The sequence below is a fragment of the Columba livia genome, chromosome 3 (genome assembly GCF_036013475.1).
Source record: "Columba livia isolate bColLiv1 breed racing homer chromosome 3, bColLiv1.pat.W.v2, whole genome shotgun sequence".
NCBI classification, from domain to species: Eukaryota; Metazoa; Chordata; class Aves; order Columbiformes; family Columbidae; genus Columba; species Columba livia.
Window position 1 is genome coordinate 102,645,106 of NC_088604.1, and position 17,095 is coordinate 102,662,200.

The 17,095-nt window shown below is 37.9% G+C and overlaps 1 protein-coding gene across 6 annotated transcripts in view; it reads right to left on the reverse strand.

Moving 5' to 3' along the window:
• Positions 1-2,124: 2,124 nt before the first annotated feature.
• LIN9 (lin-9 DREAM MuvB core complex component) overlaps positions 2,125-17,095 on the reverse strand; it is a 39,949-nt gene continuing 24,978 nt past the window's right edge. For all 6 annotated transcript variants that reach the window (XM_065058615.1, XM_065058614.1, XM_065058619.1 and 3 more), the window contains 8 exons: positions 16,097-16,230; positions 14,968-15,087; positions 14,616-14,717; positions 9,058-9,138; positions 5,486-5,611; positions 4,959-5,141; positions 4,754-4,851; positions 2,125-3,526 (listed from right to left, as the gene is read on the reverse strand). In XM_065058615.1, the coding sequence (XP_064914687.1) occupies positions 3,421-3,526; positions 4,754-4,851; positions 4,959-5,141; positions 5,486-5,611; positions 9,058-9,138; positions 14,616-14,717; positions 14,968-15,087; positions 16,097-16,230 (950 nt within the window). In that variant the 3' untranslated portion in view covers positions 2,125-3,420. The remainder of the gene's footprint in view (positions 3,527-4,753; positions 4,852-4,958; positions 5,142-5,485; positions 5,612-9,057; positions 9,139-14,615; positions 14,718-14,967; positions 15,088-16,096; positions 16,231-17,095) is intronic.

Consider the following 17,095-nt stretch of genomic DNA (forward strand, 5'->3'; position numbering starts at 1 on the left):
CAGAATGTTAGGGATTGGAAGGGACCTCAAAAGATCATGCAGTTCAATCCCCCTGCCAGAGCAGGAACACCCAGATGAGGTTACACAGGAAGGTGTCCAGGCAGGTTTTGAATGTCTCCAGAGAAGGAGACTCCACAACCTCCCTGGGCAGCCTGTTCCAGTGCTCTGGCACCCTCATCGTGAAGAAGTTTCTTATATTTAATTGGAATCTTCTGTGTTAAAGTTTGTACCTATTGCCCCTTGTCTTATTGTTGGTTGTCACTGAGAAGAGCCTGGCTCCATCCTGGTGACACTCACCCTTTACATATTTATAAACATTAATGAGGTCACCCCTCAGTCTCCTCCAAGCTAAAGAGACCCAGCTCCCTCAGCCTTTCCTCATAAGGGAGATGCTCCACTCCATCATCTTTGTTGCCCTGCGCTGGACTCTCTCCAGCAGTTCCCTGTCCTTCTTGAACTGAGGGGCCCAGAACTGGACACAATATTCCAGATGTGGTCTCACCAGGGCAGAGAGGAAGGAGAACCTCTCTTGATCTACTGACCACCCCCTTCTAACACACCCCAGGATGCCATTGGCCTTCCTGGGCACAGTGCAGGAGCCCCAGGTCCCTTTCCCCTACCCTGCTCTCTAATAGGTCATTCCCCAATTTATACTGGAAGCTGGAGTTGTTCCTGCCCAGATACCAGACTCTACACTTGCCCTTGTTCTACTTCATTAAATTTTTTCCTGTCCAGCTCTCCAGCCTGTCCAGGTCTCTGGATGGCAGCACAGCCTTCTGGCGTTTCAACCACTCCTCCCAGCTTGGTGTCATCAGCAAACTTGCTGATAGTACACTCTAGTCCCTCATCCAATAGACATATATTACTATATACATATTTTGTGAACGAGGCCAGTTTCTCCTGCCTGCAAAGCTGCATCTCAGAGCATTGCAGAGCAAGTTGTAAGGCTCCAGTGATGGAAGAGCACCTGAATACCAGAGGCTTTGCTGGTTTGGAAGCACAGAAAAGCACAGCGACCTGTGTGTTGGTGGCGGAAATACCCTATATTGGGAATCATGCCCCATAGAATAAGGTTACCAATGCACAAAAGCTTTCAATGCTGCTATGTAACATCCCTGTGCTTGCAAAATCTGGGACAGCTCAACTGTGGTTCATCTGAGAGTTTGTAAGGGTAGGCAGCATAGCGGGATTGCTGATTAATATTCTCCCTCCAAAAAAACAAGCTCTCCTTGCAAAAAACATCAAGGAAAGAACAACTGACCAACCAAAATCAGATCTATGCAGCCAAGGTGGCCTGGGGGCCTCAGGAGCTGTTACCTGAGGGGTCAGGAAGACCCCAGAAGAGCAGTACTTGCAGCAGGAGACAGAAAATGAGATGGTCACTCCTCAGGGGTGCAGGGTGAATTCAAGTTTACTGACTGTAATAAAGCAAACTAGCTTGTTCTGCTCCTGCAGACTTAAGTAACAGTAATTGTAGTGAGTTCCTGAGATTCCTATTACACTTAAGCCACATTCAGCAGAAACAGTCATAATTACTGTATTCCACCAAAACTCAGCAACATAACTCTGACCCAAAATACTTGTAATCAAGGAGAAACGCAGCCTCTTGAAGAAGAGTCAAGACTGGAGTGTGCTGGTCTGCACGGGCAGAGAACTAGACCAAAAAAGGTAAGCTGTTCTTCCACAGTGGCACAGCTCCCCAACTGGCACACGAGCAGGTGGGATGAGCAGCAGTGACCAGGACAGGGCTGTGAGGGGCCGGTTCCTTTTCCCCCAGTTACCTTTAGATCACATTTGTTGCTGTCAGACTGAACCTCTGTGCCTTAAGTGAGGCTTTGGCACCTTCCTCTGTTTAAATGAAAAGGGTGGTGGAGAGGGGACAGTGCTGTTGTCTTTAACAAACAGACGGTAACATCACAAAATACCAGGCAACATAACTACAAAAGCAATTGCAGGGACCACTACAATGTTCTATTGTGTTATGAGAGGTAAAACTTGCAGAAAAATTAGTGTTTAGCATTATTTTGTAATACCTTTTAAAACAGCTACTCACCTTGTCCTCATAACATTTCATTTTCAGCAATTAACTTGAAAAAAAATGAGCTGAGACCATCTGCAAAAAAGTTTGCATTTTTGTGAAATATATCAACTCTCATAGGTCAATTTATTCAGTTACAAATTTCCTTGAGAATAAAAGATTTATGCATTTCTCTTAATTAACAGAACAAGTTTAGCTAAATATAAACTCTGCACTAAAGTTTTGCAGTGGCACAATACCAACACAGAATACAGAAGCATCTTTAAACTATACAAAATTTGAAAATTGAAAATAATCCTGTTTACATATTCTTTATACATTAACATATAAAAGACCTCATTTAATGAGGCATCTAAAAGAATCAAAAACATCTCTACAGCTATCTCTGAAAATTCATATCTGGAAACAATTCATTACACAGAAGCTTTACAAGACTATTTAAACAAACCAATACACACTTTTTACAAGATTAACATTCCAAAAGGTACTCATAGGCAGGTTGTCACTTTTTATTTTTGCAGTTTACCTCACTGGTTATCTTTAATTATAAAAATGTTCGTATTTATACATGTTGGGTATTGTTGGATAACCAGTAATCTAATTTAAAAGTTGTGCAAAACAAACAAAAATTTGGAAAAACAATAAGTTTAACCAGTCGTTTATATAAAACACCAACTAAAGTGCTTCTTTTGCCCCGTGTGAAGGGGAAAAAAAGCCAGAACCAATCTCTTTCTGGACAGTTACCAGTTACATTTTAATATTCCTTCATTAGACTCCTTCTATAAGTTACGATAAATTAAAAGTTCCGACGAGACACTGACTGATCACTAGACCTGCCCAACATCGTCAAGTTTACAGCTTCTGCTTGCTGTCCCATCCTTCTGCTGCTTCTTTAGGTCAGGAACACTCCGCCTGCCTTGTCACCACCCTACCTGAAAGCTGGAATGGCCAGTGGCAACACTGAAGCGCAGCTTTACACAACAAAGACCGGCCGTGCAGCTACCAATTCGAGCCATTTCCTCTTCATCACTTCCAACATACCAGGAGAGCCAACAGCAAGAGGTGTGCAGAATTCATCTGAACTTTTAAAAACTAAGTTCAAATTATATGAAAGCATGTCTTCAAGTTTATTATAATAAATGCAATTACTAAGAGATTACCAGTTAGCAAAACTACGGTATGTGAATAACAAATGGAGAAATCTAATGTAACGCTGGCCAGTAATGCTGGTTTTCTTAAGAAGCAGATAGAATATATTTTAAAGGGTCCTTTCTGAGAGGTTTTCTTTTTCCTTATCTTCTGGCAGTTAGGATATTTGGTGAAGCCCACATAAAGGAAGAGGATTTTCCAGAATTACTTGCTGTACACTTGGAAGAAAATGTTCAGTCTCTGTTGGTGTTATTAGCTGCAAAAGCGTGTAAATTCCCCATCTGGCTCAGACCACTCTGAATATGTGCAACATGGATCTCAACATTATTCTGAAAACAACTGCAAGAAGAAAAGAAAACGACAAAAAAGTATTAAACTCCATATTTAAGAGCAGTGTCTGGATATTTCTACAGAGAAAGTCAAGATACAAAGCCAATACAAAAATTCAGATGAATCAGAGAGCAGTACATACTAATGCAACTTGATAGAGACATGTGCAAACAAGAGTTACTGACTCAGGTACTTTAAAGAAGACTTTAACATGACCAGAGTTAATGAAATAAAAATATCACTAAGAGATGCTAAAATGCCCTAAATACAGTGAAATGGAAAGATCATCACCTTCTTCACAGTGCACATCAACCTTTAGTTGAATCCATTCCAATGTGCAATTCGTAGTGTTGATCATAAAGAAGTTTCGCTAACGCTTGGAGTTTATTTTTGTTTTTACTAATGAAAAATGCCACAAAACAGCATTTCTCAATAATTATTTTTAAATCAAAAGGTCATCCTGCTATTCTTGCCAAAAAAAAAAAAAAAAAAAATCATGTGTGTAGCCTCTCACTATTAGGTAGCAATTCAAGCATGGAGGATAAGGAAATACTTAGCATTTAGGTGAATTTTCTAAATTATATAATTTAGCAACATTATAATTATTAAAAAAATCCTGGTCACAAGTTGCTGGAAGGGGCAGCGCACTCCAGACAAGTATCACCACATTCTTGCTATTTTTATAATTCTTCCTCAGGCACCTGCTTGTGACAACTGGGGAAAAAGTACCCATTTAGACCAGGTGGGCCTTCGATCTGGCACACTATGGCTGTTCTTTCGTTTCTTGGTTAAAATATATGTAATTGTCTCTTATACCACCTTTTTATATCTACAGGCAAGATGTTGAGTAACTATACAAAAAGAACACTGAAATTTTACTGTTCTGTGGTTTAAAGAACTTAGAATACATTTACTAGTGGGATTTCAAAGTCTGAAAATGTTCTAAAATAACTTATTAGTTGTCATAAATGACTGAAGAGCAAGATAGTCCAGCTGTTGCTGCATCATTTTAGCACTTTTTTAAAAATCAAGTTACTTCACTGATGGGTTCAAACAGAAAACTGCTAATTTCACATTCCCTTTAAGATGCCCCCCTTTAAATGGGATCATTCCTATAAGTAAAAGTTACCAGATTAAAACCCTTGATTATAATCAATGTTGACCTCTAAAATACCATAAAAATTGCTTGCTGGCACAAAATGTGTAATTAAGAATTAAATATTCAAAAAGTAATACCTGATATTTGAGGAGTCTATTGAATTCTTAATGTCATTTAATGAATCTGTTAGTGATTTAAACTCAAATGAATTCAGGTCACCTCCTTCTGCTAGACACTGTGGGAGAAGAAAACAAAAAATGTTCTTACAGTTTGGCACAAAGAAGCTGATGGAGCCTTAATACTATCTATTTTATGGAACTGTATTTTTTGCAAACATTTTACCTTAATCTGCAGTAATATTGCTGTAAGCCTAGAGATAAGGTCAGTTAAATTTTCACTTTCAACACAAAGCTGTCCCGTTGTTGAGGTATTTGCTTGCCTGACGATCTCCTGAGCCTCCTCTTCACACCTACGCCTCAGATCTGTCGGCTGGTCTGCAGGCTGGAGGCCTTGGTCAGGAGCAAGCTGACAGACACAATAAACAGATGAATGGAGATCTCCTCTGCATTTGGTATATGTGCAAAGTGACAAACAATTTCAGAGAGTTCATGAGTATGTAACACACAGTATTTTTACTTCAATTGTGTACGTGCACATGTTTCAAAACTGACCACTGGCATCAGTAGAAGTGTCTGCATTCTGCTAAAAGAAACAGAGACAGACAGACAAAGGCAGGGACAGAAAGAGAAGCTACTGCTAGTTTAATTTCAAAGTGACTCCCACCTATGCCCTATTCCCAGGAATATTTTTGTTTTGTACTTTGGTTAAGCAAAACTAACAAGTACATAAAGACTCCATCAAAATCTTACCTCATAACAATACTGTTGAACTTTATGCAAAACTTTATTTAAGTCTTTGTTTAGTTGTTCTAGATCTAGGACGATAGTTGCGTATCTTCTCTGAAACTCAATGCCTATTGGCATAGAATAGGATTTCTGTGGAAAAGACAAAGCACATAAAAGTTAATGCAATACTTGACCTAAATATCTTTTGAACTCATCAAAAGGAATTTTCACTTGGAAATAATACCGAGATATCTGAAATCCCAGTGTTTAACAGAAAAATGCCAACATTCAAACCTAGTATTGCTATTTAGAACTCCAAGTGACATCTGTGTAGTAACTACCATGCTTCTTATTCTCTTCATAAAGTGCTACTATAATCTGTGGTAGTAAATACTACACATGACAACCGTGGTCCAACCTGCTTGTTTCTCCAGTGGTTGGGTATGGCTTCTCTCCAGTGTACCAACAGAAAACTGTCCTGTCAGTAGAACAGTGTAGGACAACATGGCCACGACCTATATGTGCTGCAGGATGGGGGACACAGTTGTCTAGTAAGTTAGTGGTCACCTGCAGGTGACACAATGCTACATACCTTCTGTTATAACTAACAGAACATTACTAGAGCTTATATTTGGTAATAGTAAAATTTAGGGTAAGCAGAGTTTTCCACAAAAAATGAATACTATTCTTGCACTGTTTTCACACTCTGTCTTGACACTGGGTGATATTTATGAAATGGAAACAAAATATACAATATATGGTAAAATTTACAAATGGGCTCTTGCAAGGTAAGTACAATGGATTTCCACAGCTTCTCAGTCACAAGTCTGAGATACAGGTACCTTATACAATCAGACTTGTAGCCACAGATTTTACACCAAAAGATGAAGCAAACTGCAAAGTCAAGAGCCTTCAACCAGGAGGATCGAGGTCAAAAACTCATGATCAAGGTTTCAGTTAACAGTTCAGTTTTAACTTCCTCAAAGGAAAGGAAAGGCTAAGGTAAGGTGTTAGTGACAACAAAAGAAATGTTTTCAGCACCAGCACTATTTCTGCCCCAGGAGCCAGCCGAGATCTGGGAACACTGACAAACAGCAGAACTGGCAGACAAAAGATGGATGGCTTTTAGGAGATGGAAGCAGGTGACATCTCTGCCACTGAGCATCTGCACGCTTCTTTGGAATGACCAGCATCACCTCTATACCTTGTCTTTATCACAGGTCAAGTGAAAAAATGGAGTAGCCATCCTTTTTATTGCAATTTGTTTATCCAAATGGGTATCAGAAAAGCATCCACTGTTTTATGTACAAGATAATTTGTTTATAGCCAGTAACCAAGACTAGTAGTGATGTCAAGATGCTTAACTATTAATAAGCAGTCCTTTCAGCAAAATCAAATAGAAAATGTGCAGTTGTATGTATTAATAGCTTCTCTGAAGGCATCCCCTGCCTCATGTAAATTTATTATTATTGCCAGATAATAGTGGGCCACATTCAGTACCAGTTCTGATTTTGGTCAGTTTTGTTTATTTCTATATTGGATCAGTCATTTAAAGAAAGCTTCCATAAAAGGATTGCCTTAAACCAAACAGTGGTGGTGTTCTAACAATTATCAAATCACAGTTGTATGAATTATTATCAAAGTCTGACAACTAAACTATACATGAACAAACTCATAGGATTCTATTTTATTCATGTTCAGGTATGTTACTGATGTTCAAGTGGACTGGTGCCTGAAAGAGATCCTTGTTAAAAGGAAACACATTTTACAGGAGAAACAGGATATACTCAGTGGCACAAATGTAGATTGGACTGCCAAGAGACAAAGAGGATTAGAAGATGGTCTAAGAATATGGCCTAACAGAAAGGTATCACATCCTCTATTTTTATCAGAACAGTCTTGAATAGTAACAGAGGTTGCTTTATGATTGCTGGTTTACAAAGGAAATAGTGCAAGGGAAGAATTTCAAAAGTATCTCAAAGTCCTTATCTAGGCTACAGCTGAACTAAAATATATAAAATTTAACGCTTATTTTTGGATTCTGTTCTTCCCTGTTGCTTTTTGCTCTTTCGATTTTGGTATTTTCCTTGATACTCTTATTTCACAAAACAGATAATTTATTATGTAGTAGCTGCGTGACATGTTAATATCTGGATTCTTGTCAGAGGAAGGCAACTGTCAGTCCTATGGATTTCCTTACCTATGCAGAAGTACTAATATCTTAGTGAGCTGGTTTTGGCTGGGGGAAAGTTAATTTTCTTCATAGCAGCTAGTAGTGCAGGGCCATGTTTTGGATTTGTGCTGGAAACAGTGTTGGTAATGCTGAACACCTGCCTGTCCATGGGCAGTGGTGAACAAATCCTTTGTTTTGCTTTGCTTGCATGCAGAGCTTTTGCTTTATCTATTAAACTGTCTTTATCTCAAGCCATGAGTTTTCTTGCTTTTACCCTTCCAATCGCCTCCCATCTCACGGGGAAGGGGGGCTGGTAATGAACGAGTGGCTGCGTGGTACTTAGTTGCCATTTGGGGTTAAACCATAATACTCAGTAAAAACAAAGTTTTTTAGTTTAAGAAGAGTTGATAATTTTTCAGTATCAGAATTACATGTTGCAATGGTATGTTTTAGTCTTGCTTCTTTTGCATCAATTTTAGTTATTAATACGCAAAACTACAAGACAAAACAGTTGATGCACAGAAAAAAAAATGTAGTAACTGAAATGATAACAAGGTTTTGGAGAGCAGCATCACGGCACAAAAGAAAACTACAGACATAAGGATGGGGTAGTAGGAAGCAGAGTAACAGAATGTACATGTGCATGATTGCTGAAGGGACAAGGGGGGAAATCTTACCACAATAAAATAAATCCTTCAACATTCAAATATTTTACATGAAAAAAAGATTTGCATTTTTGGTTTCAAGATATAAAAAGGATTCTTCTTCCTCTCCACAAACCTTTAGCCTTCTGCATGTACACTGTAGAGACAACTGTCTGAATGGATGCTAGCGGAAGGCTGAGACTGATAGCATTCCACTTTCGCGTTGATTGATAGCCATGGGAGGTAGAAGAGGCACTCTTATCATTTTGATTTACTGACTGATGATTAGATAAAGCCTAGCAAGAAAAACTATTCTGCTGCTGCTAATTATGTTGTAGCTGCTCTGGTATTGTAATTTTAAATGCCAGTCAAGGGCACTCAGAGTTTTATATAAAAAAAATCTCTGAAGTGAGTTATTGTTTTAGCGAGAAAGCTAAATAAGTACCTACCATCCGCAAAATAAAATCACGATTAATGTCTTACCATATAAACTTGTACCTGAGATTCTCAAAGTACACAGTATTTTCTTCCTTTATGTGTCAACTGACATAGGTTATTCTGTTGTTAACACTAATCGGTTTCCAAAGCATAATGCTTCTAAAGGAGAATCATATGTGAAACAACTGACCTCTCTGACTTGTCTTTAAAAAACAATTAACAAATTTCACATTATAGAAAGCAATAAAATAGCTTATTTAGACTTCAGTTTTAATAGTACCTCTTTGCATTAGCTGTTAAAACACATCCTGTTTTAAGAACTGAAAAGAGAACATTCTCACCAGCTTTTCTGCTTCTGTATTCATCTCTCTCAATTGTTTGATGTGTTCCTTCTTGATCATAAGGATTTTCGATAACCTGGTCTAAAACAGAGGAACTATTTTTAGAATGAATACATCTTTAACCTGTTTTAAAATGCCATAGGAATTCAAGATAGTAAAACGTGTTTATTTCATCATTTAAAAATACATTTCTCAGTTGTTCATCAATATGCAGAAATAAAATTTGATTAAACAATGGATATTCCAGAGATTTTTAAAGCATTTTCAAGTGCCCTGGATTGGAGAATGCTAAAATCCATCAGCCAATATCCCTTATAGGAAGACTAATATAATTTATGGCCAGCTAGAAGCTGAAGAGTCAAAAATAATCTTTTTTTTTTTTTTTGGTAGCCTGAAGGAAAGCCGAGGGTGTTATCATCCTGTACAATAATTAATATCAATCACCTTACCATACCTTCTTCTCACACAGCTCTCAGCCTGTTCCCACTGAGCCCTCAACCGAGCACCAGCCCTTTGTGTACACTCCTGCAGTAAAACCTGGTATAGAGATTGGATCTATTTTAATAGATCATCTCTGGGCCTTCCACTTGCCTCTTTCGCAATTAGAATACCGTGTGTCTGCTGCCACTGGGACCTCGCAGGCTGAAGTGGAAATCACTGGGAGTGCTCTCAACACATACATCACTCCTAAAACTGTTCATCCTCTCTAGGGCCCCAAAAGAAATCCTAGCTCCACTACAGCTAGCAACAATTTTATTACTGATGGAAATAGAGCCAAGAATTCAGGTTTTATAAATTGCAAAGGGGTTAACTGCATCCTAGTAGTGGAACATGGCACTGGGAGAGATAGGAACTCCTAGTTCAACATACCTCTGCTTATATATAATCTCCTTTTTTGATTTTCAAGTGCAGTCTTAAAGGAGCCATGTTTCCTGCCCTCACAAATCCTAATGGAAAATTGTTCCAGACCCTCTTTCGGCCAATTATGAATCTTCTTGGACTTTCCATGTTAAATGCATACTTGTTCACTTTGTACCAATTTAGAATCGTAGAACCATAAGAATCACTGAATAATTTGAGTTGGAAGGGAACTTCAAAGCTCATCTAGTCCAACATCCCTGCAATGAGCAGGGAGATTTTCACCCAGATCAGGTTGCTCAGAGCGCCGTCCAGCCTGGCCTAAGATGTCTCCAGGGATGGGGCATCTACCACTTTCTCTGGGCAACTTGTTCCAATGCTTCACCACTCTAATTGTAAAATATTTCTTCCTCATGTCTAACCTGAATCTCCCCTCTTCTAGTTTAAAACTGTCACCCCTTGTCCTGTCATAACACAACCTTCTAAAAGGTCTGTCCCCATTTTTCTTACAGGCTCCTTTTAAGTACCAAAAGGCCGCAATAAGGTCTCCCCGGAGCCTTCTCTTCTCCAGGCTGAACAGCCCCAACTCTCTCAGCCTGTCCTCACAGCAGAGCTGTTCCAGCCCTCTGATCATCTCTGTGGCTCCTCTGGCCCCTCTCCAACAGGTCCATGTCTTTCCTGTGCTGAGGGCTCCAGAGCTGGACACAGGACTCCAGGTGGGGTCTCACCAGAGCAGAGCAGAAGGGCAGAATCACCTCCCTTGACCTGCTGGCCATGTCATTTTGCCGAAGCTGTTTTTCAACTAAATATAAGATCTTCCTCCTTGTATTTATGCCTGTTTATCATCAATAGTAGAGCACTGCTTCTTGACCCTCCTTTCACCACACTAATCACAACCCAAGCACTTCCAGTCTCCCATAAAAGGCTCTTGATCTCCTAAACTTTTGTGGCCCTTTCTGTATATATGTATATATATATATATACACACACACACATACATATATATATATATATATACATACACACATACATATTTATAATTTTTTTTTTCCCCATTCACTGTCATCTTTCCTGAATGTGAACAACAGGAAGCCTGTAACTACTGCAAATGACAGGCCTGTACAAGGGCATTGATACTTCTTTCTACCACAAATACTTTGCCAGATGGATCTTATGAATGGTTGGCAAGCCCTGGTCAGATGCACAGAGGCAATACCGCATAGGTTATTGTTCTTCCAGTTCTAGCTGCTCATTCTGTCCTGGTGCTGCCCCCAATGCCCACGCTGAGCCAGCACTTGCATTTTTGCCGCTATTAATACACGCAGAACCCAATCAGGGAACTGATAATGAAAAATAATAAATTCAGAAAAGGCAAGGGAAAAAAAAAAAGTTTTAGAGTTGTTACTTGCGAGCTGGATTATCTCTCTGATCTAGTTTATAACACACCACACAAATGCTCATGTTGGCAAAAAACACCTGGGAGGAAGGAGAGCACCGTCTCCCATTGCTGCCAAAATATTACTCTTCAGGCTCTGCTGTTGTCACCATCCGGCAACTGCCCACTTCGAAGTCCTTAATGCAGAATATATTATTTGTCCCCAAAACTTGCAAGGTATTTGGTGTTTCACTTCTGCTTGGATGTTCAGACATATTTTGAGGATTGCAGGGTCTTAGTTTCTCAGTTCACAAGATTGGATTTTAGATCATATTCATCCTATTCCCAAGTTTAATCCAGTGATCAGGATAATCGGATTCTTTCTACAAGAAACTCTGATCTATTACTGTATTTGTGATGTCTACCAACTTTCTCTCATTGGTACATTTTATGGAATAGACTTCCATTTTCATTTGTTGGTATCATCAGTGAATGCTTTAACTCACTTCAGCCCTATTTTCCTTGCAAAATTCTTTCTTAACAGCTCTATTTTCAGCATAACTCACCCTGTTTATTGTTACAGTTTATAGTTCTCATTAAACTGGAAGTGAGGTTTTAGTACAATGCTTTTCCACATTAAAAGAGATGAAGGAACAGCCCAAACAGTACATTTAGATTTCATTTTTAGTCAAAAGAATATTTATAAGAACATATGCATTTCAAATTGAAGTGTGTAATTACTTACTAGGGGATATTTTCAAAATTTTCATAAGCACAAAACTGTCAAAACCCCAGTATCCATTTTTAGATTTTTCCTCATGCACTGAAGTTGAGAAGATCACCCCTTTCCCCACAGCAATCCCTGAAACATCAATTCACTTTTCTGAACGTGCTGCATTAACCTGCTCCCTCTACTGGACATGCAGCAACCCTGCAAACAAGCTGTTTTCTCTTGGATTGTTTCCCTCCCAATCTATTTTTTTTCCCAAAAAGAGGAGAAGGTGGGGGGGGAAGCTGTAACTGAGTGCTTGAAAAAACATGCTCCAAATTTTCATAATGACTAGAATGTAATCTATGGATTTTGAACTGCAGTATAGCCTACAAAATATTTAAGGATACATTACGCAGAGCATGTAAGCATGAAAAACTTTAAAAATCCAATTTATTACTTGTTTCTTGTTGACTTCATTCTTAATATCACAATGTTAATTCTTGAGACTTTCTTCTCCTAATATGCATATATTTGTCCACAGTAAAAACCAGCAAGAATAGCAGTCTCTGATGCCAAAATGTAAACACTTAGATATTAATAAAAAGGCTAGAAAAACTAAGACTGATCAGTGTAGAACTGTGACTAAAATAGTTGTCACAAGTCAAAATGTTTGCTTACAACTGCAAGTTACACCTAAAGAGAATATCCCTAACGTTTATCTGTCAGCGTCTGCACATGATTTTGGCTACGTTTCCTTTTGTTCTGTCAGGGAATAGCTTAGCAGTTCCAAATTAATTTCAGAACCCATAAGAGATAACAAAGGGGCTGGGCTGAAACCTTTTTCAACGTGTGCTGCATTTTTCCTGTTTCATCCAAAATAAAGATTTCCCATGAAATTGTTTATTCATGGTTTCATAAGTAATTGCCTGGCAATAGTTCTCCATAAAGTTTTCTTTGAATCAAACTTTGATCATTTTGAGGGCTTTGACTTTTTACTGTATCAGTGTATAAACTTTAACATAAAAATACCTCTGGACTAGTGAAAGCAGTACAATTAATAATCAGTATTCACCAGTCTGATGTACTTCCTAACACTAAATTTCAGTACCATCCTTAAACTTCCAGTAAAAAAGGTTGATACTTAAAATGCTTAAGATGCTACAGTTAAAAATAATGCATGATCCTTCAATAAATGTTAAGCCTCACAATTCTTTATTGAAAACCTGAATAAAGTATTAGGATGCTCACATAAACAAATGCCAAAAATCTGTGGCTTGATTTTGTTCAAAATCTTTTGACAATATTCAAGCAAAATCACCTATTAATGCAGTACCTTTGTAAAATGACATCTGTAATACAAGCTAGCGGCCTACACTTTTAAAACTCAGATTTCCTTCTAAGTAATAACATACCACCAAATGCAATTGAGAAATCACACATTTTCAGGTATAAAATACTAAACCAATATCATGGGCAGATCAACTGAATGCACTTAATAGTTGTAAAGCTCGATACACCTTAGCTACCCAGTTTCATTGATGATACTCAGTGACTCAAGTAGGATTGCTGCAGATACAGTCTTTGTTTATGCTGCTAAAGTGTATCTGTTGTGTATTCCTTTTTTTAACATAATTAATCTTACAGCAATGACCGCTACTTAAATTTTCTTAGCTAATCTAGATGCCAAGCCACCTTTTTCAAAATTAGCTTAATATGATAAGTTTCCTCTAAAAAAGAGGATAGATCATTCTGTCAAATAAAATTAATTCTGTTGAATGGCCAAAATATTAGTGTCTCATGTGAACTAGAGACAAAACTTGATTCTTCTGACCAATTACATACACTTTAAAATTTAAGAAGCTTTTAGCAACATTTTTTCTCCATTCTTAACATTTGAAAGAGAATTCTCCCTTAGCATGTTCAAAACAACTTTCATTGTTAAAGAACTCAATCACAGATCTTAAGCTAAGCCAATATGAGCAATTACTTTTTTCCATCATCCTGAAGGGTAACTTGCTTCGATGAGTTTTGATATCCAATGGATCTCAGCTTCCCAACATTACTTGTCTCTGCTCTTCTGAACTGGGATACAAAACCAGGTTGTTTGGGTTTTTTGTTTGTTTGTTGTTGTTTTTTAAATTTACACCATGTACGTTTGCTTTCAGGGAAAAGAGTGCTGCTTTTCTTCTCCGAGAGAGTAGGACATAACACAAATATTATACCATATATGATAATGGACATGGACAAATGTTCTTTGCACAATGCAAATATATTTTAAATAAAAAAGACTTAGCACAGTACAAAGTTTGCAGGTAGAAATAATATATTTTCTTAGACCAGTGGTAGAGTTGGGAAAAATAAGGCACACTTCTGGAGACATAAGCCCCTCCTGCAGTCTGAAGAGCAGCATATTTCAAAGCTTACGGACAAGTGAGAAAATTAAGAGGGGACAGCGGGGAATTAAAACAAATATTACCAACATCTTTTCAAAAGTTAATTTGGGTATCACCATATCTGTCATAAATCAACAAAAGGTCATCTAACTGCAGAAGAGCTGGCAGAATAAACACAAAAGGACAATACACAAAATTAAGAGTTGCAGTTAACACTTACCACTTGAATGAGGAATTCTACTGGGAAGCCGCCTAGTGTTTCACTATCTGTGCCTGAAATTTTGCTTTTCCACGAAGATTGTCCTAATAAAGGATCACTATCCTATACAAGAAAGAACACTTAATGTAATAGCTTATTTTTAGAGCTATTTGCTAAAATTCTTATCTTGCTGAATAACCTCAGAAAATTAATCTCAAAAACTGTTTAAGGCAACAGCTTCAACACAGAACCATAGAATTTTAGATGGGACCTCACCAGTGCCAAGTACAGTGGGATGATCACTGCCCTAGTCCTGCTGGCCACACTATTCTTGATACAAGCCAGGATTAATATTACATGAAAATTAACTTACTGTAATTGGAGACTGGAGCGAAGGTGTATAAGGCAATCGGGGAGGGGTCATAAAGAACCTCGAAGGCCGTTGCTTCTGTCCAAAGGCAGCGATTGGCATGGTTTCATGAGGCTCATTACTCTGTTGGACACAAAAAGAAAGGATATACTTCAGCAGTCAGATTAATTAACACAACCTGTTGGAATTAATACACCTGTTGCAATACATAATGCATTTCTGGAATCTTGACTAGCCATGCCCCAAACCCAACTACATTAAAAGATTAAGGTTTGAATTTGGGCTAGCAGGAGCTTCAAAATCATATTCCACTGCTGGAGTTTTCCAAGTGTTATGGCATCATGTGAAATAAAACCAGTAAGAATATTTCCAAAAATTCTAGTGGCAAGTTGCACATAAATCATGACTGAACAGGAGTTCAGCAGAGGCTCCAAACTCGGATCATGATAGCGATTAGTTCTTAAGACAAATTATGGGCCCTTAGTAGATTCAGCGTTACAGAAGATACAAAATAACGTGAGGTCCTCTGAAAAGCTTGCAGTCTAGGTCAGACTGTTTGGCAGGAACATTTCCTAGAGCTCCTAAGTTGGTACAAAAGTCTATGAGCTAGGAAATAACCCCAAATTGTTTGACCAAAGCAACATCCCCACAGGCAGTTTCATTAGCATAAAAAGTTTCAAAATGAGGTCAAATCAACTCATAATACTTGCTTGTGCCTACCAGAAGCCTTTCCAGACTTTGGCAAATTATAAAGGGCCAGGTTTTCTTGAACATTTCATGCAAATCCTGCTAGGATCCCATAGCAAAATTTTCTTTGGGATCTTACACTATTTGTTATATTTCTTGATATTAAACTCAAGCTATTACAATAACCTATAACAGTAGGTCTAGTAAATTATTCCAGCTTGAGCCATTATGTTTTTATCATAGAGGGTTACCCTGTTCTATAAACCCATAAACACTAGAAGCTCATTCCCCTGGAATTTCCCATGCATCTCTTATGCTTGTTTCTACTTTATGACAATACCATCTGGATGTAATATTTTGAATTATCTTCTTTTTGATTAAAGGACATAATTGTAGATTTTTTTTCAAATTACAGCTACTTTAAGAATGTGTCATTAATACTTACAAGAACTTCATAATCTGGGATTGTGTGTGTTCCAAGACCTGCCCTGTCAAAAGTCACTCTGTACGTAGCATTAAGAGTGTCTACAGCGTCTATCTGTCCAGTGAATAGCCCATCATGGACACCTCGCAAACGTGCTTTAAAAAAAACAAACACACAACAAAAAACAAAACCCAAAGCAAATATTATAATGTTCTCATATTAATGAGAAAAACAGACTTAATTATCTTTTGCAAGTTAATTTTTATATACATTAAAAAGACACTAAGGGAAAAAAATAGTTAACTCAGAAAAGGAATTGTATGCAACAGAAATACCACACACATTTTTGTCAAATTTATCTTTGCATGTCAAGTATTTCCCAAATCTAATCCTTAGCAATACACTTATGTCTAAATAAAACACTGTTTAACACCAAATGTCTTCCAACAAATATATTTTGCAGGCAAAAGTCAACTTCTGGATGATTTTGCACACAATTTCTCTTCGATCACTTCCACTGATGGCTGCATATTTAGCAAAAGACAATGAAGAATGCAGCTCAAAGCTACAGCTCCAGGAGAGCGAGGAGACGCAGCGCTGTGCACGCCTGCTCCTCAGCACAAATTAAGGGCACTGTTGCTGAGGAATGCAAAAAGCCACAAACAGCAGTGGTGTGAGTGGGAGATACTGTGCTTAACTGACAAGCACCTGGACCACAAACAGACAGTATTGAGGAATTCACGTTTTTATAAAATTAGACAAAAACTTGTGGAATGTTTTAACATATAACCGCAGAAGGAGTATTGTTACGTTTTTTCGGTAAAACAATGGCACGTTCAGTATGTATGTCCAACTATACTCCAATATCAATTGTATATCTATTTCATAACAGATACTTTTATTTTAATGGAAAAAATAAAGCTCCGCATTTCATATTAGGTTAGATCTCAAACTTTCTGACAGCACTTAGCTCTTTGCATTTAAGCATCTCTCTCTCCAGGATTTTAAATATACTAGACT